Here is a 24,889-nt window from a genome sequence, read left to right as displayed (position 1 = left end):
CCATCTGTGGGAGCTAATCCCCAAGTTAACAGTATCCACCATCTGTGGGAGCTAATCCCCAAGGTTACAGTATCCACCATCTGTGGGAGCTAATCCCCAAGTTAACAGTATCCACCATCTGTGGGAGCTAATCCCCAAGGTTACAGTATCCACCATCTGTGGGAGCTAATCCCCAAGTTAACAGTATCCACCATCTGTGGGAGCTAATCCCCAAGGTTACAGTATCCACCATTGCTTGTGCAGCAGAACACAGTGCTATTCTCCCTCTAGTCCTCAAGCAGCAGAAGGACAGTGAGCTCCCTCTATGGGGCACTAGGTTATAAAAATATAAACAGATTCCCTGTGTCAGCATTTCACTTGGACACTGGCACTGTGTTGACACACAGCAGATGAAGTTAAAATAGGAAAAATAGATGTGCTTCAAGCCAAACCCTCTCCGCTACTGTAAATAAAACATGTATACACACACATATGCAAATGATGTCACGCACACAAACACACGAGCGGCCCTCCCAGGAGGCACGATCACACTCAAGCAGAGAATTCAGTGTCACAGAAAGCCAGTTTCTGACCCTACATCCCCGCCAGACAGATGAGGCAGCTGGACAGGGACGGGCAGCCGTCTGGCCCTCACAGCCCCTGGGGAACTGTGAGGAGGAGAGGCCCTCTCTCTTCTGGAGAGTGACCAGCTGAGCTGCTTTACTAGGTGTATGAGAACGCCGTCATGTCCTTAGGACAGGGCTGTCTAAGCAGGATACACAGTGGGCTCTGAACTACTGCTGAAGAAGGCCTTGTGGAGGAGCCAGCCCAGTAAGACAGTCTTTACACTGGTGTCATAAAGATCCTGCTTGACTGACAGTTGAGTTACATACAGTCCTAGTTCACCTCTCGACAAACCAAATCATTGTTGTTGAGGAAAATGTGTTTAATAATACATTTGGCTGCAGTATGTTAAATAGGTGCATTTGTACTGCAGAACGTATAGTGCATTCGGAAAGTATTCAGACCCCTTGACGTTTTCCACATTTTGTTACGTTTACAGCCTTATTCTTAAATGGATAAAAAATAAAAACATAACTCATCTACACACAATACCCCATTATGACAAAGCAAACACAGGTTTAAAACATTTTTTTGCTAAATAATTTCAAATAAAAAAACATATCTCCATATACATATACCTTATTTACATAGGTATTCAGACCTTTTGCTATGAGACTCAAAACTGAGCTCAGGTGCATCCTGTTTCCATTGATCATCCTTGAGATGTTTCTACAACTTGATTGGAGTCCACCTGTGGTAAATTCAATTGATTAAATGGGATTTGGAAAAGGCACACATCTGTCTATATAAGGTCCCACACTTGACAGTGCTGTAGCATCATGCTGTGGGCATGTTTTTCAGTGGCAGGGACTGGGAGACTAGTCAGGATCGAGGGAAAGATGAATGGAGCAAAGTACAGAGAGATCCTTGATGAAAACCTGCTCCAGAGCGCTCAGGACTTCAGACTGGGGTGAAGGTTCACCTTCCAACAGGACAACAACCCTAAATATACAGCAGGAGTGGCTTTGGGACAAATCTCTGAATGTCCTTGAGTGGCCCAGCCAGAGCCCGGACTTGAACCTGATCGGACATCTCTGGAGAGACCTGAAAATAGCTGTGCAGCGACGCTTCCCATCCAACCTGACAGAGCTTGAGAGGATCTACAGAGAAGAATGGGAGAAACTCCTCAAATACAGATGTGCCAAGCTTGTAGCGTCATAGCCAAGAATACCTGAGTCTGTAATCGCTGCCAAAAAGGTGCTTCAACAAAGTACTGAGTAAATGGTCTGAAAACGTACGTAAATGTGATGTTTAACATTTTTAATACATTTGCAAACATTTCTAAAAACCTGTTTTTGAGGAGGAAATACAACAATTTAATCAATTTTTTTGAATAAGGCTGTAACGTAACAAAATGTGGTAAAAGTGAAGGGTTCTGAGTACTTTCCGACTCCACTGTATGCAGTCCTATTTTCAGCGGCTGATGGAGCGCACGTTGTGGACTGCACATGTTACAGGTTTGATATTGAAAGATATTTTGTGTATTTGCAGTTGACCCTGAAAACTTGTCACACAGATTGCAAAGCATTCCCAAAAAATGCCAAACATCTCTCTTCCTCCCCACATCAATAGAATAGTAGTGTAGAGTGTATACACTAACTACTCAGTTGTGAGCTTTGCCTTACTAAGTGCTTATAAATATTGGATGGCTAAATGGGAAATGTTAACATTTGTCCAATTGCCTTGTTGGCCCGATGAAATATTAATCACCAAGAAAGGCTTGTTTTACCACAACAGTGAGAAAAGGTAAACCTGAAACGAATTACACTTTTTTGTATTCCTTTGTAGATGTTGAGCTTCTTTGATCCTTCTTGACCCCCATTTTCCATGTCTGTCAGGGATGATACATGCAGCACGCCCTGCATTGTGGGCCAGTCAATTATACACGTAGAGATTCTAAAAGTAGGCATCTCAGATCTACAGTGGCAGAAGACGTCAATTCCAGGACAATACAACTTATTTAAAATGAATGGCCTCTACTTCTTGGATGCTGGATTTCAGCTATTCACTGTAATCTGTTGAGTTAGCTGGGTCAGAGATGAGTTCTTCTGTTAGTCCAAAATCACACCTCCCCTCCTCTACCACTAGCAGCTCCAGAGAGGCACAGTTTAACTCCCTCCTCACGTGACGCTGTTCCTACAGAGCAGGGTGCTGCTCCTGCCAACACACTGGAAGCCCCAGATTACTATGCCTGGTACGTTATCAACCTGCAGATCCAACTATCCATGGATTTTCACATTTAACTCAAACACACCCTACAATTCAACCCAAATGAACTCAAATTGTCAGTCAAATTGAGAGGGACAACATTCTTCAAGATAAATATGCCTTTAATTAGAAAATATTACAAAATGATGCATGTACACAGATCAGTAGACTCAGTCACTCCTTCTTACGACTCGTCCTGTGGGACTTTGGTTGAGGGCACCAACATGATGTAGAGGCCAGAGCTGGAAAGAGAGAAAAACACCAAAACAAACAAAGGAGAAGACGTTGGGTTAAAAGGGTACTAGGGCTCTCATAAAAGAAGAACAAACAACATTTATCCATTACATAATGTGTTTATCATGACTATTCCAACATCCTCACTTCCTGGATACGCTTGGTAACGTGGATTTAAATGATGTATGCGACTTCATAAAACTGTCGTCAGGTCTCGTCATTGGGCCCCCAGTGTACGGCTGCGGTCCAGTCAAACAGACAGAAGGTTGTCTGACCTGTTTCCAGGGTCATGGTTGCTATGACATCCAGTGACATGACAACACAGCAGAATGGACAGCTAGACAATAGGTTGCCCAGGCCTTGGTCTACGAGACAGATCTGTCTTGAACTTCCAACTTGTTTGAGTGTTTGCATTTACTCAACTTGCCACAGAATGGGGAATAAGGAATATTTTGAATACAGGCAAAGCAACAGTAAACCTACAATCAATTTTAGTGCAAGGCATTTCATATTTAACCATGGCCATGGGCAAAGTCAAAAGGAGGCTGTGATATCAGAAACGTGGCACAGATTTCTCTATACAGACCAGAGCATTCTACTAACTCTTTACACAGACCAGAGCATTCTACTAACTCTTTACACAGACCAGAGCATTCTACTAACTCTTTACACAGACCAGAGCATTCTACTAACTCTTTACACAGACCAGAGCATTCTACTAACTCTTTACACAGACCAGAGCATTCTACTAACTCTTTACACAGACCAGAGCATTCTACTAACTCTTTACACAGACCAGAGCATTCTACTAACTCTTTACACAGACCAGAGCATTCTACTAACTCTTTACACAGACCAGAGCATTCTACTAACTCTTTACACAGACCAGAGCATTCTACTAACTCTTTACACAGACCAGAGCATTCTACTAACTCTTTACACAGACCAGAGCATTCTACTAACTCTTTACACAGACCAGAGCATTCTACTAACTCTTTATACAGACCAGAGCATTCTACTAACTCTTTATACAGACCAGAGCATTCTACTAACTATTTACACAGACCAGAGCATTCTACTAACTCTTTACACAGACCAGAGCATTCTACTAACTATTTATACAGACCAGAGCATTCTACTAACTCTTTATACAGACCAGAGCATTCTACTAACTATTTACACAGACCAGAGCATTCTACTAACTCTTTATACAGACCAGAGCATTCTACTAACTCTTTACACAGACCAGAGCATTCTACTAACTATTTACACAGACCAGAGCATTCTACTAACTCTTTACACAGACCAGAGGATTCTACTAACTCTTTACACAGACCAGAGCATTCTACTAACTCTTTACACAGACCAGAGGATTCTACTAACTCTTTACACAGACCAGAGCATTCTACTAACTATTTACACAGACCAGAGCATTCTACTAACTATTTATACAGACCAGAGCATTCTACTAACTATTTACACAGACCAGAGGATTCTACTAACTATTTACACAGACCAGAGCATTCTACTAACTCTTTACACAGACCAGAGCATTCTACTAACTCTTTACACAGACCAGAGGATTCTACTAACTATTTACACAGACCAGAGCATTCTACTAACTATTTACACAGACCAGAGCATTCTACTAACTATTTACACAGACCAGAGCATTCTACTAACTATTTACACAGACCAGAGCATTCTACTAACTCTTTATACAGACCAGAGCATTCTACTAACTCTTTATACAGACCAGAGCATTCTACTAACTCTTTACACAGACCAGAGCATTCTACTAACTCTTTACACAGACCAGAGCATTCTACTAACTCTTTACACAGACCAGAGCATTCTACTAACTCTTTACACAGACCAGAGCATTCTACTAACTCTTTACACAGACCAGAGCATTCTACTAACTCTTTACACAGACCAGAGGATTCTACTAACTATTTACACAGACCAGAGCATTCTACTAACTCTTTACACAGACCAGAGCATTCTACTAACTCTTTACACAGACCAGAGCATTCTACTAACTATTTACACAGACCAGAGCATTCTACTAACTCTTTACACAGACCAGAGCATTCTACTAACTCTTTATACAGACCAGAGCATTCTACTAACTCTTTACACAGACCAGAGCATTCTACTAACTCTTTACAGAGACCAGAGCATTCTACTAACTCTTTATACAGACCAGAGCATTCTACTAACTCTTTATATAGACCAGACCATTAAACTAACTCTTTACACAGACCAGAGCATTATACTAACTCTTTACACAGACCAGAGCATTCTACTAACTCTTTACAGAGACCAGACCCTAATAATAGCTATTTTTACAGACCAGACCATTATACTAACTCTTTACAGAGACCAGAGCATTCTACTAACTCTTTATACAGACCAGAGCATTCTACTAACTCTTTATACAGACCAGAGCATTCTACTAACTCTTTACAGAGACCAGAGCATTCTACTAACTCTTTACACAGACCAGAGCATTCTACTAACTCTTTACACAGACCAGAGCATTCTACTAACTCTTTACACAGACCAGAGCATTCTACTAACTCTTTACAGAGACCAGACCATTATAATAGCTCTTTATACAGACCAGACCATTCTACTAACTCTTTACAGAGACCAGAGCATTCTACTAACTCTTTATACAGACCAGAGCATTCTACTAACTCTTTATACAGACCAGAGCATTCTACTAACTCTTTACAGAGACCAGAGCATTCTACTAACTCTTTACACAGACCAGAGCATTCTACTAACTCTTTACACAGACCAGAGCATTCTACTAACTCTTTACACAGACCAGAGCATTCTACTAACTCTTTACAGAGACCAGACCATTATAATAGCTCTTTATACAGACCAGACCATTCTACTAACTCTTTACAGAGACCAGAGCATTCTACTAACTCTTTATACAGACCAGAGCATTCTACTAACTCTTTATACAGACCAGAGCATTCTACTAACTCTTTATACAGACCATTCTACTAACTCTAAAGGTTAAAATGAATGTGAGATGGGTCTGGCGATGTTCCCCTCCTTACCTTTAAGCAGACACGGCCTCGAATCAGGGCATAGGGAACTGGGCCGTAGCTCCTGGAGTCTGTGGAATTCCTAAGATTATCCCCTTCCAGCCACACGTGCCCTTTTGGAACCTAGACACACACCCACGGCAAGACACACACCCACAGCAAGACACACACCCACAGCAAGACGCACACCCACGGGATGACACGGGAAAAAACACAACGATAGAAAATATTGAATTTGTTCCATGACGACTGCAACAGCCAGTTATACTGTAAACAACACCATTCCCTGACCTAGCTTTTAAACTTTGTTTACATGAAGGAGTGAGACAATACAGCGTCAGCACCCTCCACCCACCATTATGTAAAGAGAGCCCACCTCATCCGCCTCGCCCAGCTGAACATCCCCCCCCTACCTTCCCTCACCCCAACTTAACGTCAACCCCTGGTCTGTCCTCCTTTAGCCCCGGACGGTCATAGGAGCAAGGGGTCATGTGTAACGGGGGCAGGGTCAGGGGGATTTAGTGGGACTTCAAAAGGGGCCATTAGGCTGTTGGCTGAGATCTAACCCCCTCTTACCAAGGGAGATCTAGAGGGGGAGAGAGAGAGAAAGGGGCCAAGGCTGAAGATTTTCAGTCAGATTCGTCCACTGGTCTCCACTAGTGAGGCCCGAGCTGCCAGTGGGGTGGCCAATCGGAGCGAGCGCTAATCCACAGTGACACCAATTATGATTCATCTCATCACTTTACTAGAGTAATCTTGTCAAGGCCCTAATTAAGTTCCTCGTCCCTCCTATATGTGAAGACAGGATGAACAACACATTATATTGTCATAATGGGCATCACAATCTGCAACTGTGTTTGTGTTGCCTAACTTTTTAATGAACAAAGTCTTGGGGAGAAAAGGAGAGGGAGATGAAATCAGATGAGAACATTATCAGAGGGTGGGGGGGAGACGCAACCACTGATGTCTTGATTCCAATTGTGCGCGTCCATCGTATCGCAATCGTCCCAACATCCAGAATCATTATGCAGTATTAACCTATGCATTGTGTTGCATTTCATATTCCATAGATGAGCCAGATGAGCTGACACTAATCGTGATGCAGTGACATATTGACCTAACACGAGGTAAACAACTCGGCCCCCGAGAACAACGACGACACAAACCAATGTCATTAAAGAAGTCATTTGAGAAGCATATGTCAGCCTGCCGCATTCCCACCATTACCCCTCAGTAGCATGGCAACATATGGCTGCTCCCAAGCACACAGGGACCAGAGAGGAACGCCGGCGCCATTTGTCATCTGCTGGACCATAAGCCCTTGCTATGCCCCAGCCTCAGCCTCCATCTTAGACTGACTCACTGCCTTTGTCCTGCTCAGAAAGGTCAGGCGTGTGATATCATCAACACGACCCTGTCGGTAGGCACGCTCATCTATGTTTTAGGAGACACAAAAGGGGCGGCTGCTTGAACACAGGTTCAGACTACTTCTGGATTCAAAGCGGGTTCAAGTCTCCATAGAAACACATGACAATGTCGTTATTGAAAGTGCTTTTGAGGCTAGCAGAAGGTCTAATCTGAGTCCATTACACTGCCTCAGAGTTTAGCAAACACTAGGTAGGATACATTAGTGGTGGTTAAAGCTTAGGGCCCACGGAGTGAAGGTTTGGAGGAACTAGCTAACTAATCCAACATCAAGGTATAGGTCAACTCTATTCAGGATCTAGACTCCATTCTGTCCACTACTAACAAGGTCAATCAATTTAGATCGATCTGCTGCGGGTCAATCAAGAGTGATCAACAAATACACAGACACACAAACACCAAAGCTCTGATTGATTCGGAGCATCACACTAATGACCCTGTAGAGAACATTCCACACGGAGTCTCTAGCCACAGACAGGGCATCGCAAAGTTACTCCTCTGAAATCTATAGTCAGATTTATTTACCACTAATGAACTGGTAATTCATTGGTTATTGTTAAAAGGCCTGTTAAAGTTGATCTGCCATGTATGGCTCAGTTGGTAGAGCATGGTGCTGGCACAGCCAGGGTTGTGGGTTCGATTCCCTGGGACACCCATACGTTAAAATGTATGAATGAATGACTGTAAGCCGCTTTGGATAAAAGCGTCTGCTAAATGACATATATTATTATTGCAGTATGTTATGATGTGGTGAAAGACCGAGGGTTCACACATCACCTTGCAGGTTAACACATGTCAGAAACGTACACTTTATTATGACTGGGATGGTGTAAAGAGAGGCCAGACTATCATTTGTAGAAACGGATGTCCCTGACGTTCTCCTCTTTGAACCTTAACTTAACCAGAGGGTAGAACTAACCTCTCCTTTCATATTACCTGCACCGGATGTTCAACTGGATCTGGTTATTACCTAGGGGTATGATACTGGAGGTATTGGAACGAGGTAGACATGTTCAAATGGATCTGGTTATTACCTAGGGGTATGATACTGGAGGTATTGGAACTAGGTAGACATGTTCAAATTCTGTCCCCCGTCATAGTTGGTAGAACTCTTCTTCTCTGATTAAACACCTGCAAGCTCACCGCAGGCCTTCATAACCACAGCAGTCTCTGAAAACTAATTTATGGATCACACACCAGTGTTGAGTGAAGGTAGAGAGGATGTCAAGGATAAGCACCTGCATGATTGACAGGCAGAGAAGCAAACACTCCTCCTGAACTGTTTACCTACTTCTCTATGACACTAAGCCCCGAGTCTGACATGCCCTCTCCCAACTCCCTACACTGAGTCACCAGAACAGAATGAGAGAGCTCAGCCAAACCATAATCAACAGACATTGTTACTTTCCACAACACACTTCCAGCCAGCCCAGTCATCCAGTCAGACTGTGTGCCCAGCTAGGGTTTAGGGTTGAGTGGCGTATCTCAGCTCAACCTGGCGGCTGTGTTGTGATGGGACTCAGAGGGAGTGATGGAACCTGTTCTGTGGTTGGGTGGTTGAAGGGGTGGGGGCGAGGCTATGTGTACCTGTCAGAGACGTGTCAAGGTGGGAAAGCTGAGCTCACCTGGATAGTGAAGTCTGCCGTTCAACAGCCTGGTCTGGCCTCACCCTGAGTCGCTCATTAAGCTAACATGATTGAGGTAGAGTGCTGTTTAAGGCCTCACCCTGCTTCGCTCATTAAGCTAACATGATTGAGGTAGTGCTGTTTAAGGCCTCACCCTGCCTCATTAAGATAACATGATTGAGGTAGTGCTGTTTAAGGCCTCACCCTGCCTCATTAAGATAACATGATTGAGGTAGTGCTGTTTATCTTAATGAGGCAGGGTGAGGCCTTAAACAGCACTACCTCAATCATGTTAAGGCCTCACCCTGCTTCGCTCATTAAGCTAACATGATTAAGGCCTCACCCTGCTTCGCTCATTAAGCTAACATGATTGAGGTAGTGCTGTTTAAGGCCTCACCCTGCTCTAATCATTAGACTAATATCATTGAGGTACAGTGTTTTGTCTAACATGGAGGGAATATCTTTAGACTCTGAAGGCTCTCTCTCCCCCTCCGTCTCTCTCAAAGACACCCACCATCACATCATGGATCAAATGTCTTTGTTGTGACAATGCAGCAGACATACTGTAGGAAAGACTCCTAAGAGGTGACAAGCCAATTTGTCCATCTCCTCATCATCAATGTGGGAGGAAAGAACCTGCCAGCCCGTCAGAAGAAAGAGGAGGTGAGGACAGGCTCTCGTATAGCACACAAACAAAAACATGCATGGTGGGATGCCTTATGTCACACAAGGCTTCTATTTCATTAACACCACAACCAACTGTGTTGACAGACATTTTGGTGTGTGTTTTGACGGGGGAAACCCTACAGAGATTGGTCTGGTCTTATTCATTGTTGACCTATGTCTTGCACTGAGACACATTTCAGAGGTACCGATCTGCCACCTTAATTTGACCAGTTTCTCACAGCAGGGAAATCATCCTGCAGTAACAGGAAATGTGGGTTATTATGTGGATTAAAATGAACTGACATTTTTGTATGGGCTGATACATTTTACATAAGGGTAAATCAAGTCTGACATTTTAAAGTGTGAATAACAAACATTAGAATACGTTTTAAAACTTAAATACACAACATGTCTGCATTTTCTGCGCCAACAGAGTGATCCAATTAAGAGAGTACATCTGTAGGCTGAGACCTTTGACCAAGACATGTGTAGAGATTAAACCTGTTCTGCAGTAACCTGTTCAATATAGCTTTACTGCCTGTGTGTAGAGATGAAACCTGTTCCCAGAGGAAAATTAGTTTCTTTCATTTCCTGGATGACACCAGCACATCCTGTGTGTGGTTACATTCACCTATACGTCCACTGTTCATGTGAGAGTGTGTGTACACACACACACAACACAAACACCTCAGCCCACCCATCAACCTGTCCACTCGGTTGGCACTAACTCTAACAGGCTTCAGAGAGATTGGCAGGCTGAGCGGTGGCTGAGGGCGGCGTGGCCGGGGAGAGCAGTAATAAGAATGCAATGACAGTGGTTCCACCACAACCACGGCTCTGAGGAAATGCAGTCGCTGTCAAAAGATGATATTTGGACTGACGACACAAGATGGATGTCCCTGGTCTGGAATCTAAACACCCAGAACACACTGGGTTGAGTTGAAGACACAGGGGTTTGGCTACTTATGAAGATGATTGACTGAAATGAGAGACTATCTGAAACACAACATGAAGTGTCTTGACAAGGCTTAATCGTTCATCCAGAATGTATTGCTTTACTGGCTCATTTCAAGCCCTCGTCAAAGTCTTCTCCAGGTTGTTGTTGTAAATGTGCTCTCAATACTCTTACCTGGTAAACTAAAGGTAGAATGCTTTACATGTGGCTGAGAGTCCTGGGGCGTGACTGTTGATGAATACTTTACATGTGGCTGAGAGTCCTGGGGCATGACTGTTGATGAATACTTTACGTGTGGCTGAGAGTCCTGGGGCATGACTGTTGATGAATACTTTACATGTGGCTGAGAGTCCTGGGACACGACTGTTGATGAATACTTTACGTGTGGCTGAGAGTCCTGGGACATGACTGTTGATGAATACTTTACATGTGGCTGAGAGTCCTGGGACATGACTGTTGATGAATACTTTACATGTGGCTGAGAGTCCTGGGACACGACTGTTGATGAATACTTTACGTGTGGCTGAGAGTCCTGGGACATGACTGTTGATGAATACTTTACATGTGGCTGAGAGTCCTGGGACACGACTGTTGATGAATACTTTACATGTGGCTGAGAGTCCTGGGACATGACTGTTGATGAATACTTTACATGTGGCTGAGAGTCCTGGGACATGACTGTTGATGAATACTTTACATGTGGCTGAGAGTCCTGGGACATGACTGTTGATGAATACTTTACATGTGGCTGAGAGTCCTGGGACATGACTGTTGATGAATACTTTACATGTGGCTAAGAGTCCTGGGACATGACTGTTGATGAATACTTTACATGTGGCTGAGAGTCCTGGGACATGACTGTTGATGAATACTTACGTATTGGTGGGTCTTGAAGACATCCGAGGGGCCACTGGTGCAGACTTTGTCTCCCTCCAAACCGATGACTCTTTTACAGATGTTCATATGTGGATCAAATGGACTCTTAGCGATGACTATATCACCACTGCAGACAGAGAAGACAGGATCCATGGGGTGTGATGTCATTCACAGATATCAGGGAGAACATCAAGGGGTTACGGTGCAAAAAGACACCACTCAGGGTAAACTATGTTTTACTTTACCAACTTTGAGAATTTCAAGTTGAAAACTAAAACTCACTTCTCGATTCTGCAGAGATGGCGACTCAACCGTTCTGAGAAGACAACGTCGTGGCTTGTGATGGTGGGCTCCATAGAAGGACCAGAGCACTGTGGGTAAATTCACAGACATTGAAGTTGTTACTCGGGAGTTCACAGACCATGGCCACAGAGAGAAAAGTATCCTACACACCGCAACAAACTCTCCGATGTACTCAAAGGCACAGTGGGCGACGCAGCCGTACTGGATGGTGTATCCCACGAAGCCCAGGGTCTTCCCCAGCGCACTGCGGAACATCTCACCACCTACACAAACACAACACACATCATTACAGCGCTTCATTCAGGGGACAGACAGGTGAGGGGTGAGCTGTCACAGCAGCTAGTCTATTAGCAGCTCTAGGAGTAGTGTGCAGTGCAGACTAGTGTCACACTCCCTGGTGTTTCATTCTCAGGGGCTCTACAGCCCGTTGACACCACAGAACCAGCCTAACCTTTGACCCTGTGTGAGATTGGCCAATCGACACCTTGCAGGGGACGGACAAACATACCAGCCTAGCAGCTTCATACTAGAATCAGTCCCTAACACTGCCCTCCCTGCATCAACCGTGCTGACCGGGGTCTTCAGTACAGCTTCATACCAGCATCAGTCCCTGTTACTGCATCAACCATGCTGACCAGGGTCTTCAGTACAGCTTCATACCAGCATCAGTCCCTGTTACTGCATCAGCCATGCTGACCAGGGTCTACAGTACAGCTTCATACCAGCATCAGTCCCTAACACTGCCCTCCCTGCATCAACCATGTTGACCAGGGTCTTCAGTACAGCTTCATACCAGCATCAGTCCCTAACACTGCATCAGCCATGTTGACCAGGGTCTACAGTACAGCTTCATACTAGCATCAGTCCCTATCACTGCATCAGCCATGTTGACCAGGGTCTACAGTACAGCTTCATACTAGCATCAGTCCCTATCACTGCATCAGCCATGCTGACCAGGGTCTACAGTACAGCTTCATACTAGAATCAGTCCCTATCACTGCATCAGCCATGTTGACCAGGGTCTACAGTACAGCTTCATACTAGAATCAGTCCCTATCACTGCATCAGCCATGTTGACCAGGGTCTACAGTACAGCTTCATACTAGAATCAGTCCCTATCACTGCATCAACCATGTTGACCAGGGTCTACAGTACAGCTTCATACTAGCATCAGTCCCCAACACTGCCCTCCCTGCATCAACCATGTTGACCAGGGTCTTCAGGACAGCTTCATACCAGCATCAGTCCCTAACACTGCCCTCCCTGCATCAACCATGTTGACCAGGGTCTTCAGGACAGCTTCATACCAGCATCAGTCCCTAACACTGCCCTCCCTGCATCAACCATGTTGACCAGGGTCTTCAGGACAGCTTCATACCAGCATCAGTCCCTAACACTGCCCTCCCTGCATCAACCATGTTGACCAGGGTCTTCAGGACAGCTTCATACCAGCATCAGTCCCTAACACTGCCCTCCCTGCATCAACCATGTTGACCAGGGTCTTCAGGACAGCTTCATACCAGCATCAGTCCCTAACACTGCCCTCCCTGCATCAACCATGTTGACCAGGGTCTTCAGGACAGCTTCATACCAGCATCAGTCCCTAACACTGCCCTCCCTGCATCAACCATGTTGACCAGGGTCTACAGTACAGCTTCATACCAGCATCAGTCCCTAACACTGCATCAGTCCCTAACACTGCACCAGGGTCTACAGTACAGCTTCATACCAGCATCAGTCCCTAACACTACCCTCCCTGCATCAGCCATGCTGACCAGGGTCTTCAGGACAGCTTCATACCAGCATCAGTCCCTAACACTACCCTCCCTGCATCAGCCATGCTGACCAGGGTCTTCAGGACAGCTTCATACCAGCATCAGTCCCTAACACTGCCCTCCCTGCATCAACCATGTTGACCAGGGTCTTCAGGACAGCTTCATACCAGCATCAGTCCCTAACACTGCCCTCCCTGCATCAACCATGTTGACCAGGGTCTACAGTACAGCTTCATACCAGCATCAGTCCCTAACACTGCATCAGTCCCTAACACTGCACCAGGGTCTACAGTACAGCTTCATACCAGCATCAGTCCCTAACACTACCCTCCCTGCATCAGCCATGCTGACCAGGGTCTTCAGGACAGCTTCATACCAGCATCAGTCCCTAACACTACCCTCCCTGCATCAGCCATGCTGACCAGGGTCTTCAGGACAGCTTCATACCAGCATCAGTCCCTAACACTACCCTCCCTGCATCAGCCATGCTGACCAGGGTCTTCAGGACAGTTATCCAGTTCTGTGGGAGCCATGGAAATGGAACGCGTAGTCTTTGTTGACTGCCATACACACACACACACACACAGAGAGAGAGATATCAGTGTGTCGTCTGAACAAACACCGCAGCACCACTCAGGGTATTGACTTTTACTCAGAACGCAACCTGCCGGATGGGGAGAGAGTGACTCAATCTTTACACACACGCAAAAAAAACTGAAATAGCCTTTTTTTCCAACGTAAGGGACATTTCAAAGGAAACAACAACTGCATGATAAAAGGTATGGTAGAGATAATCTAATGTTTCCCCGATCTAGCCCTGGTGAGAATGACTTCCACATACCGTTCAACAGTCTGGGGTCGCTAAGAAATGTCCTTGTTTTTGAAAGAAAAGCACATTTCTTTCTATGCTGAAAGGCACAGATACTCAACTAGTCTAAAGAGGGCCAGTTTTATTGCTTCTTTAAATCAGAACAATAGTTTTCAGCTGTGCTAACAATTGCAAAATGGTTTTCTAATGTTCAATTAGCCTTTTAAAATGATAAACTTGGATTAGCTAACACAACGTGCCATTGGAACACAGGAGTGATGGTTGCTGATAATGGGCCTCTGTACACCTATGTAGATATTCGATAGAAAATCTGCCGTTTCCAGCTACAATAGTCATTTACAACATTAACAATGTCTACACTGTATTTCTGATCAATTTGATGTTATTTTAATGGACAAAAAAAATGTGGTTTTCTTTCATTTACAAAACAAGGACATTTCTTAGTGACCCCAAACTGTTGAACAGTAGTGTTCATCCTGATGGAGGGATTACAAAGTAGGCTACACAGCCAGTAGACTATGTGTTCTGGGGAGGGTTTAGAGGTGTATGTGTTCTGGGGAGGGTTTAGAGGTGTAGGCTACACAGCCAGTAGACTATGTGTTCTGGGGAGGGTTTAGAGGTGTAGGCTACACAGCCAGTAGACTATGTGTTCTGGGGAGGGTTTAGAGGTGTATGTGTTCTGGGGAGGGTTTAGAGGTGTATGTGTTCTGGGGAGGGTTTAGAGGTGTATGTGTTCTGGGGAGGGTTTAGAGGTGTATGTGTTCTGGGGAGGGTTTAGAGGTGTATGTGTTCTGGGGAGTGTTTAGAGGTGTATGTGTTCTGGGGAGTGTTTAGAGGTGTATGTGTTCTGGGGAGGGTTTAGAGGTGTAGGCTACATTATAGATCATATCACACCTGGCTATATTCAGACACCATGCTTTTAGCTTAGGACTCTGTCCTGCAAGACCACCACAGGGTAAGGAATTCCTCTTTTTCTCTCTATTCATCCCTCTTTCTCTCCATGTCTCACATCCCACCAATAACATTATTAACCAAAGCTAGCAGAGCGGAAACCAAAGCCCTAAATCCTCAGAGCTCTGGGAATGACTTCCCAAAGATGGACATGGATTAGACCCCCGCGTCCTGTACCCCGTCCCCCACAATCCCCAGGTCCCCAACAGACCGAGTGTCAGGTGGCTCTCCCTGCGCCCGCGAAAGGCGTTAACCCTAATCCCATTACCCCTCTGTCCCTTTCAACACACACACACACGATACTCTTCTCCCACCTCTCACCCAAAATACAAACTGAATCCATATCCTGTTGCTGATATTGCTCCACCTTTCATGCCTACTGCATATACCCCTGCCTCTATCCCTACATCCTACTGCATATACCCCTGCCTCTATCCCTACATCCTGCTCATATACCCCTGCCTCTATCCCTACATCCTACTGCATATACCCCTGCCTCTATCCCTACATCCTACTGCATATACCCCTGCCTCTATCCCTACATCCTACTGCATATACCCCTGCCTCTATCCCTACATCCTACTGCATATACCCCTGCCTCTATCCCTACATCCTACTGCATATACCCCTGCCTCTATCCCTACATCCTACTGCATATACCCCTGCCTCTATCCCTACTAGAGGTCGACCGATTAATCGGAATGGCCGATTAATTGGGGCCGATTTCCGATTGTTATGAAAACTTGAAAATTTTATTTTTGGGCGCCCGATATATATTTTTGTATACCTTTATTTAACTAGTCAAGTCAGTTAAGAACACATTCTTATTTTCAATAACGGCCTAGGAACGGTGGGTTAACTGCCTTGTTCAGGGTCAGAATGACAGATTTTCACCTTGTCAGCTCGGGGGACCCAATCTCGCTACCATAACTAGTCCAACGCAATAACGACCTGCCTCTCTCTCGTTGCACTCCACAAGGAGACTGCCTGTTACGCGAATGCAGTAAGCCAAGGTAAGTTGCTAATTAGCATTAAACTTATCTTTATAAAAAACAATAAATCACTAGTTAACTACACATGGTTGATGATATTACTAGATATTATCTAGCGTGTCCTGCGTTGCATATAATCTGACTGAGCATACAAGCATCTAAGTATCTGACTGAGCGGTGGTAGGCAGAAGCAGGCACGTAAACATTCATTCAAACAGCACTTTCGTGCGTTTTGCCAGCAGCTCTTCGTTGTGCGTCAAGCATTGCGCTGTTTATGACTTCAAGCCTATCAACTCCCGAGATGAGGCTGGTGTAACCGAAGTGAAATGGCTAGCTAGTTAGCGCGCGCTAATAGCGTTTCAAACGTCACGCCCCCTGAGCCTTCTAGTAGTTGTTCCCCTTGCTCTGCATAGCTAACGCTGCTTCGATGGTGGCTGTTGTCGTTGTGTTGCTGGTTCGAGCCCAGGGTGGAGCGAGGAGAGGGACGGAAGAAATACAAATGGTATGGAGGGAAATAGTCCTATAATTCCTATAATAACTACAACCTAAAACTTCTTACCTGGGAATATTGAAGAGGAACCACCAGCTTTCATATGTTCTCATGTTCTGAGCAAGGAACTGAAACGTTAGCTTTCTTACATAGCACATATTGCACTTTTACTTTCTTCTTCAACACTTTGTTTTTGCATTATTTAAACCAAATTAAACATGTTTCATTATAAGTATATTTTTTTAATGTATTTTATTAAGTTAAAATAAGTGGTCATTCAGTATTGTTGTGATTGTCATTACTACAAATAAATAACAATAAATTAAAAATTGGCCGATTAATCGGCATCGGCTTTTTTGGTCCTCCAATAAATCGGTATCTGTGTTGAAAAATCAATCAGTCGACCTCTAATCCCTACATCCTACTGCATATACCCCTGCTGCATATACCCCTGCCTCTATCCCTACATCCTGCTCATATACCCCTGCCTCTATCCCTACATCCTACTGCATATACCCCTGCCTCTATCCCTACATCCTGCTCATATACCCCTGCCTCTATCCCTACATCCTACTGCATATACCCCTGCCTCTATCCCTACTGCATATACCCCTGCCTCTATCCCTACTGCATATACCACTGCCTCTATCGCTACATCCTGGTCATGTTTCATCCCTCCACCCTGCCATGTCTTTGCCTCTACACTAGGAGTCCTGGAATAATCTGTGGTGAATGTGTGTGATTGTCTCTCGATGTGTGTCACTGTGAAGATATGATCTTATTGGAGGAAAGAGAAAAAGGGTCTGACAAACAGCAGTGAACCCAGTTTGTGTGCACTTCTCTGATCATAGCAGCCCCCTGGTCCTACAGGTCAGTCCAGTCCTAATAGGAACCTAGAGTAGAACTGAATCCCACAGGTCAGTCCAGTCCTACTGGGGACCTAGAGTAGAACTGAATCCCACAGGTCAGTTCAGTCCTACTAGGAACCTAGAATAGAACTGAATCCACAGGTCAGTCCAGTCCTACTAGGGACCTAAAGTAGAACTGAATCTCACCACAACAGACTAAATCAAGGGCCTGTACAGAGGGCCCTCTGAACACCTATCATGGAGTATCAAGGATCAGAGAACATTTAGGACTATCACAACCACTCAACATCACACAGCCATATCCCCCAAACCAGTGTACAATCCCCTATATCCTTCATTATCTCTCCATTTCATCCCTCCATTCCGGTGTGCATTCATCATAGGTAGGGATTATGGTCTTAACATAATAAGATCACACGGCCAGTGACTGATATCAAGAGAGAGGCCACATGCAGCCACCTGGTTTTATCTGGCAGTCTCTGTCACCCATGGGGTGTGTGTGTTACATTACACAAGGAACTCAAATTGGGATTGAGAATGAGTTGGGACACACCACCAGAGACATCTGATAGGATCTCTACCCCCCGATCCCCCTGGCTGTGGGTCTAGGACAAACCCCACTAGGCTATCTCCTCCATAATACCCTGCCTGTGTCTTCTGGGGTAGCTGTTGACATTCAGCTGGACATTAAACTCTAAATCTCTGTCTGTTAATCCAGGATTACACACCAAATATGTTCCTGGAAAAACAAAGAGTGGTAGCAGCATCTGAGTGGAACCATCTGTGTCAGCTGGACTCCTACAGTCACATGGCTCCCAGAGCCGCCGCCCTCCTACAGTCACCCGCCGCCCTCCTACAGTCACCCGCCGCCCTCCTACAGTCACCCGCCGCCCTCCTACAGTCACAGGCCCCCAGAGCCGCCGACCTCCTACAGTCACAGGCCCTCAGAGCCGCCGGCCTCCTACAGTCACCCGCCGGCCTCCTACAGTCACAGGCCCTCAGAGCCGCCGGCCTCCTACAGTCACCCGCCGGCCTCCTACAGTCACCCGCCGGCCTCCTACAGTCACCCGCCGGCCTCCTACAGTCACCCGCCGGCCTCCTACAGTCACCCGCCGGCCTCCTACAGTCACCCGCCGGCCTCCTACAGTCACCCGTCACCCGCCGGCCTCCTACAGTCACCCGCCAGCCTCCTACAGTCACCCGCCAGCCTCCTACAGTCACCCGCCAGCCTCCTACAGTCACATGGCTCCCAGCGACAGCGGGTGCACAACTACAGGGGATCCCAAATCCACCAGTGAATAGAAAAACCCCATTGGGTGTCTTTTACCTCTATGATCACTGACTGGGGGACAACATTCAGACAATAGTTCAGGAATCACAAGCAGCAGAATTTACATACAACTTAATTAAATTTGTCAACTGTATGACTGGATACAAGAGTCAACATGGAGCACAGTGTGACACTAATAACAATCATACAACCTAAACTAGGCCTAAATAGACCAAGGCCTATATCGTCATTACCAGTCAGTAAGAAGGGGGCTTCTAACAGAGAGAATAGGGATATCAGAACCAGCTGGCTGACATCTTTTGTCATTTAGCAGACGGTCTTCTGCAGAGCGACTTACAGTAGTGAGTACATAATACATTTTCCTACTGGTCCCCCGTGGGAATCGAACCCACAACCCTGTCGTTGCAAGCGCTATGCTCTACCAACTGACTGCAGTAGGTTCCTCCTTGGAATCACCGCCCCTGGTCTCCAAAAGTTGTTTTATATAAAAGTCTGTAATGTCTATGTTAATGTTTTAAATGTATGTCAATTGTAAAGTATTTTTGTGTGTAATGTATTTTCATTAGTCCTATGTGTCAGACCCCAGGAAGACTAGCTGTCTCTAATGGGGATCTAATAAAATCAGAGAAAAAGGTTTCACTCTACGAAGGCAGTCATTATCAAACATGACCAGTCTATTAGGAGCACAAAGGGAGTCACAATTCAAACAGTCTACAAGGCCCTTGCTCTCTTTACAAGCCTACATTAGGAAAACATGGGCTGAAAGAGGGCTGGGCCACTGGAGGGCTAAGAGGCTTACAGACCCCATGTCAGAGATGGTGCTTCTCCCTGTGGACCCCAGATGGGGAGGGAATGAATCCCACCTCTGATGTCCCCTCTCTGGGCAGCAGAAGGCAGTGGAAGGGTGGGTGCTAAAGCTCGATTTGATCTTAATGTGAGTTTTAAAGGGGGACTGACCAGGGATCTGTGTGCAACTATCAGCACAATCAGAGCTAATCCTACTGTTTTAGAAACAGACACCTGTCTGGGACCGAGAGTGACAGATGCAAAACAAATCACAAGTCACAGCCTTACAATGTAGCCATCTAGCCCCCCTCTCCCCTGTTCCTGAACACAGAGATGATTGAACAGACTGATCTCCACATTGCTCTTTTCATTGTTGCTAGCAGCAACCCAGCCGCCAAACAGCTGAGCAGGGTGCCTATTTGAGGAGTCAGAGGCTTAGAGCCAGCAATCAATGGGTCAGCCCAGAGCAAATAACAGTCTAGTGATATGAATACGACTGCTTTGAATTGAAACGGACGTGTCTGGGGCTGCTGGGCCCATGTCCCCATACAATGACACGGAATAGAATACTGGTGACTAATCTTTATTGTATTGGCCGCTGGCTGGTGTGTGCGGTGCTGGGTCGGTGTTGAGAGAGTGGACTGATCTTATCAGGGTCTTGTATTGCTTTCACAATTAGGTCAGTGTTCATGCCAATGACTCAGACACCTCAACAGAGCACCCCCCCCCCCCTCGCCACCAGCTAACGTCCCCACCCCACCCATCATGTCAGAAGAATAGGTCTATGCGCATCAGGCCATATTGTGAGCTGGACATGTACTGTATTTATAGACGTATGATTTGCAATATAGCCTAAACATTCACTAATATAGAACTAGTCATGATAAATGATTCACTCGGCAGCTGTTGAAAAAGCCAAAAATATAGACATTTTGAAAAAATTGCTATTGGAAAAAAGTCTAAAAATACAACGGCCTGAAGAAAAACCCTAGCCCCACTAATTGTCCATGTACCCTAAGAACATTACTTTCTTTTCAATGCTACTCAAACAAACATGGAGTACATTGATGGAGATCTGACTTCCCCTCTAGTCACAGCCATTCTATTCCCTCTCCCAGTGACACACAGCTAGCGCTATAGCGGAATAAGACTGGAGAAACCAGAACAATATACAGAGGAAGAGGCTGACATGTTATGACTGCCTGCATTATATGGTCCAATCAGATACACTGATGGATAAAACTGATATAATATAAATAATACACAGGGACGGATGACATTCAAAAAGGAGGGAAAGAGATGTTATTTTAGAAATACTGGCAGTCATGTTGATACTACTGCCACACATTGACCTGTAAGGCCACATACAGTAGGCCACATACAGTAGGCCACATACAGTAGGCCACATACAGTAGGCCACATACAGTAGGCCCTGGGGTTAAATTGGGAATTTAGACGTGGTGGAATTATTCACTTCAAAGTTGATTTATGCCTCCCGAGTGGAGCAGCAGTCTAAGGCAATGCATCGCAGTGCTAGAGGCGTCACTACAGACACGGGTTCGATTCCGGGCTGTATCACAACCGGCCGTGATCAGGAGTCCCATAGGGCGGCGCACAATTGGCCCAGTGTCGTCCGGGTTAGGGGAGGGTTTAGCCGGAGGGGGGCTTTACTTGGCTCATCGCGCTCTAGCGACTCCTTATGGCGGGCCGGGTGCCTGCAGGCTGACCTCGGTGGTCAGTTGAACTGTGTTTCCTCCGACACATTGGTGCGGCTGGCGGGCGGGTGTTAGGAAGCGCAGTTTGGCAGGTCATGTATCAGAGGACACATGGCTCGACCTTGGCCTCCCGAGCCCGGTGGGGAGTTGCAGCGATGAGACAAGATAGAAAGGGGATAAAAAAATAAATAATAATAATAATAAGGGTTGATTTTCCCAGTGACATTGTCCTCTCCTAATATTCAATGGTGATGAAACTGGACACTATATCCTAACCCCGGGTAATACACTTATTATTATACATTAAACAGTCAATTATTTTATCCTTTTCATTTTTAGATGTCTCTTAGATCTTGTGGGTCTTGCACAATGCCCTGTGTTGTCAGTAGAAGGCCTGGCTATATTCCCCGGGTCTCCTGTCAGCCCATGTTTACCTCAAAGCGCTGTCACAACAACAGGACTGCCTCTGCTAAGAGCATTTTGTAAAGTGAGCAGTTGGGCCATCACTTCTAGTCTAGAGCATAACAGCATCCTTACTGAGCTGTAAGTCTCTCATCTTAACCCACCACACATACAGCTCCCTATGAGAGGCATGCCTCTTCTCTTGCAGTGCTCATAGAGCGCTCTGGAGTAGGATGAAGTTTCCCATAGACACTGGTCTAAAGTTTTACGTTTTCCCTCATAATGGGTATGGTTACGATTTGGGAAGGTTAACTGATCCCAGATCGGTGTCTAAGGACAAATTCTACCAGGGGCTACTGTACCTCTGTTTTATAGTATTGGGTCTGTGTGACAGGGAAAGTTAGCTGAGACTCAGTCTGTATTCCTTCTGCAAGGGGTCAGACCCTGACCTGAGATGACTGGAGTCACAGTATGAGAGAGACAGAGGTTAACAAAGACTAGTCTCCTTCATCAGACTGTCCAACAGCTCCTTGTTTTGACAACACTGAGTCTAATTACGAAATCAGCCTGAGAGACAAAGACAAAGGCTAATTTGAAGACTAATGTTACAATCCCCAAAACTTCAGTTCAAACTGTGGCCGACTGGAAACATATAGCCACTCCTCCCAACCTCACCCCCGTTATGCTAGATTGAACCCCTTCCACCCACCCCACACCTGCTCAGCAAATTAGTGTCTTGTCACAGGCATGATTTTTTTATGTCATGTAGAATAGGAAATTGTGTCAGTTCTACACATTAGGCTGCATTTATATGTGTAGATGTTACACCTCACTAATTAAGTCCTGGCATCGCCATGGCTCTGCCCCAAGGTCACATGACCAGAAACTTCTCATTTGCTGGCTGATGTAGGCAGCAAGCAGAGGGCCACTACACTTTAAGTAGTAAAGTGGTTGTGAACATGATAAACATAATGTCCAATAGTTCAAATAATCACTTTAAGATTAATCAACTGGGGTATAAGGAAGGTTGTGATGTTACACATGCACACATTTAACTTCATGTAATTTTAGGTTCTTGACCAGATGGCTGTCCAGGCATCAGTGAGGGTAACCTTGCAAAGGTTGAGAAAATAAAAAAGAGAAAACTTTACTAGCTTATGTATCACAAAATACTAGTTGGCATGAGGTCTGAAAGGGGGGACTTTTGGTTTGAGGTTTTGAGGAGCCTATTTAAAATATAGCCAAGATGAAAGATTGATGAAAGATGACAAAAGGGATTCTTTCTGATGATTAGAACAACATGATTGCAACATGCATTTGGCTGATTTCATAACAGATATGATAAAACATAGATCTACATCTTTGTTAGGCTGGATCAGGACTCTCCAACACTGTTCCCGGAGAGCTACCCTCCTGTAGGTTTTTGTTTCAACCCCAGTTGCAACTAACTTGGTTTATTAAGCAGCCAACTATTAGAATCAGTTGGCTAAATTAGGGTTGGAGCGAAAACCTACAGGACGGAGTTCTCCCGAAACAGGGTTGGAGAGCTCTGGGCTATATGCAATATTTATGCAAATCAAATATTATAGATCTATAAAAGCCTACGTTTGAAGGTCATAGTCTGCTACTTTCTAGTCTCGAATAGTCTACATGTGTGTCATTTGAAAGCTAAGTGTCTATTCACATTGCAGACTGATGACCGTATTCTCTAGAATGCAAATGGGCTGGCAGGCTGGGATATTGTATTTCAAATACATTAGTGTAACCCTAATCTAAAGATAAACAAAGCTGTAATCGTTTTGTACGGTTGAAGACTGGGCAAAACAAAGGCAACTCACAAACAGAACCCCATCTGCATGTTCGAGTTTCCTAACCATCAGTTTGTTGTAAATCAGAGTTGTGTCTTTATTTCACAGAATCGCAGCTTCCTATTCAGCAAAATACGTTCACTAAATGGTAATAGACATTTAAAACATGTATTTGTCGGTAAACGGTCCGATAATCAACTCACCGCTATCCAGCTCCGACAGCTACGGAAGCTGCCCTCACACAGACACGCTACCTAACAACTGCTTCTGTGATTGGTAGCGACTGAGCAATCCCAGCTCTGATTGGGTTGATGTAATTCAAAACATCAACATTCGTCACCACGGGGGGAAAAAAAGCATGGCGGCCCCCAAGATGAGCGTGGGTAAACCCACCGTGGACCGTTTACCGTGCAATACCACCAGTTTTCAGAAGAAATCACGAAGCAAACTAGTTTCAATACCTGGCACAAGACCTTCGATTCAAAACGGGCAACTTATTGTTTCGACTGGTGTCACATCTCTCGACTACGTGATTGGTCAGTCTGCCACGAATGTGTCGACAGCTATGAGTTGTTTTGCTTTTTCTGATTGATTAAACTATCTAACAATAATAATTGTTTTAATTTAGTTAGTTTTAAAGGAATGTTGTAACTATTCAACTGCATGTCTTCAACCACTGAGTCGCATGAAGGTAGCCGGCTAGCTTCACGTTATTTACTATAACGTTAATATAACGTCAACAATAATTCGTGTGCCCCATTTGAAACAACCGGCACACCTTCACGCCATAGTAATGGTTGTCAGCTGGCTCTGGAGTATTCGTCAGTCATGGTACTGGGCACTCGTAACTTGTTTGCAGGTTTTTGTTCCAGTCCAACACTTATTCAACAATGAGCTTGATGAGTTAGAGCTGGCTCAAAAGCCTGCTCTCCCTGTGGGACCACAGAGCAAGCAGTATTTTTTGCTTTTTAACGCCTACATATGAAACAGTTAACAGGCCTATGTAAGGAAAAAATGT

The 24,889-nt window shown here is 45.1% G+C and overlaps 2 protein-coding genes across 2 annotated transcripts in view; one reads left to right on the top strand and one right to left on the bottom strand.

Annotated features, from left to right (window-relative positions):
- Positions 1–2,915: 2,915 nt before the first annotated feature.
- Positions 2,916–24,371, bottom strand: LOC110506942 (mitochondrial inner membrane protease subunit 1-like). Its single transcript, XM_036963419.1, has 6 exons — positions 24,075–24,371; positions 12,114–12,226; positions 11,943–12,031; positions 11,661–11,787; positions 6,126–6,236; positions 2,916–3,053 (listed from the first exon to the last, which is right to left on the bottom strand). Exons 2-6 carry the CDS (start codon positions 12,216–12,218, stop codon positions 2,982–2,984), a joined length of 504 nt encoding a protein of 167 aa, XP_036819314.1. The 5' UTR covers positions 12,219–12,226; positions 24,075–24,371; the 3' UTR covers positions 2,916–2,981.
- The window catches only part of LOC110506941 (elongator complex protein 4), a 104,998-nt gene continuing 104,318 nt past the window's right edge, over positions 24,210–24,889 (top strand). The window contains exon 1 of the mRNA XM_036963418.1: positions 24,210–24,407. Coding sequence (XP_036819313.1) covers positions 24,230–24,407 — 178 coding nt within the window. The 5' untranslated portion in view covers positions 24,210–24,229. The remainder of the gene's footprint in view (positions 24,408–24,889) is intronic.

This window comes from Oncorhynchus mykiss, chromosome 26 (genome assembly GCF_013265735.2).
Source record: "Oncorhynchus mykiss isolate Arlee chromosome 26, USDA_OmykA_1.1, whole genome shotgun sequence".
Classification (NCBI taxonomy): Eukaryota; Metazoa; Chordata; class Actinopteri; order Salmoniformes; family Salmonidae; genus Oncorhynchus; species Oncorhynchus mykiss.
This window is presented reverse-complemented; position numbering and strand designations above follow the sequence as displayed.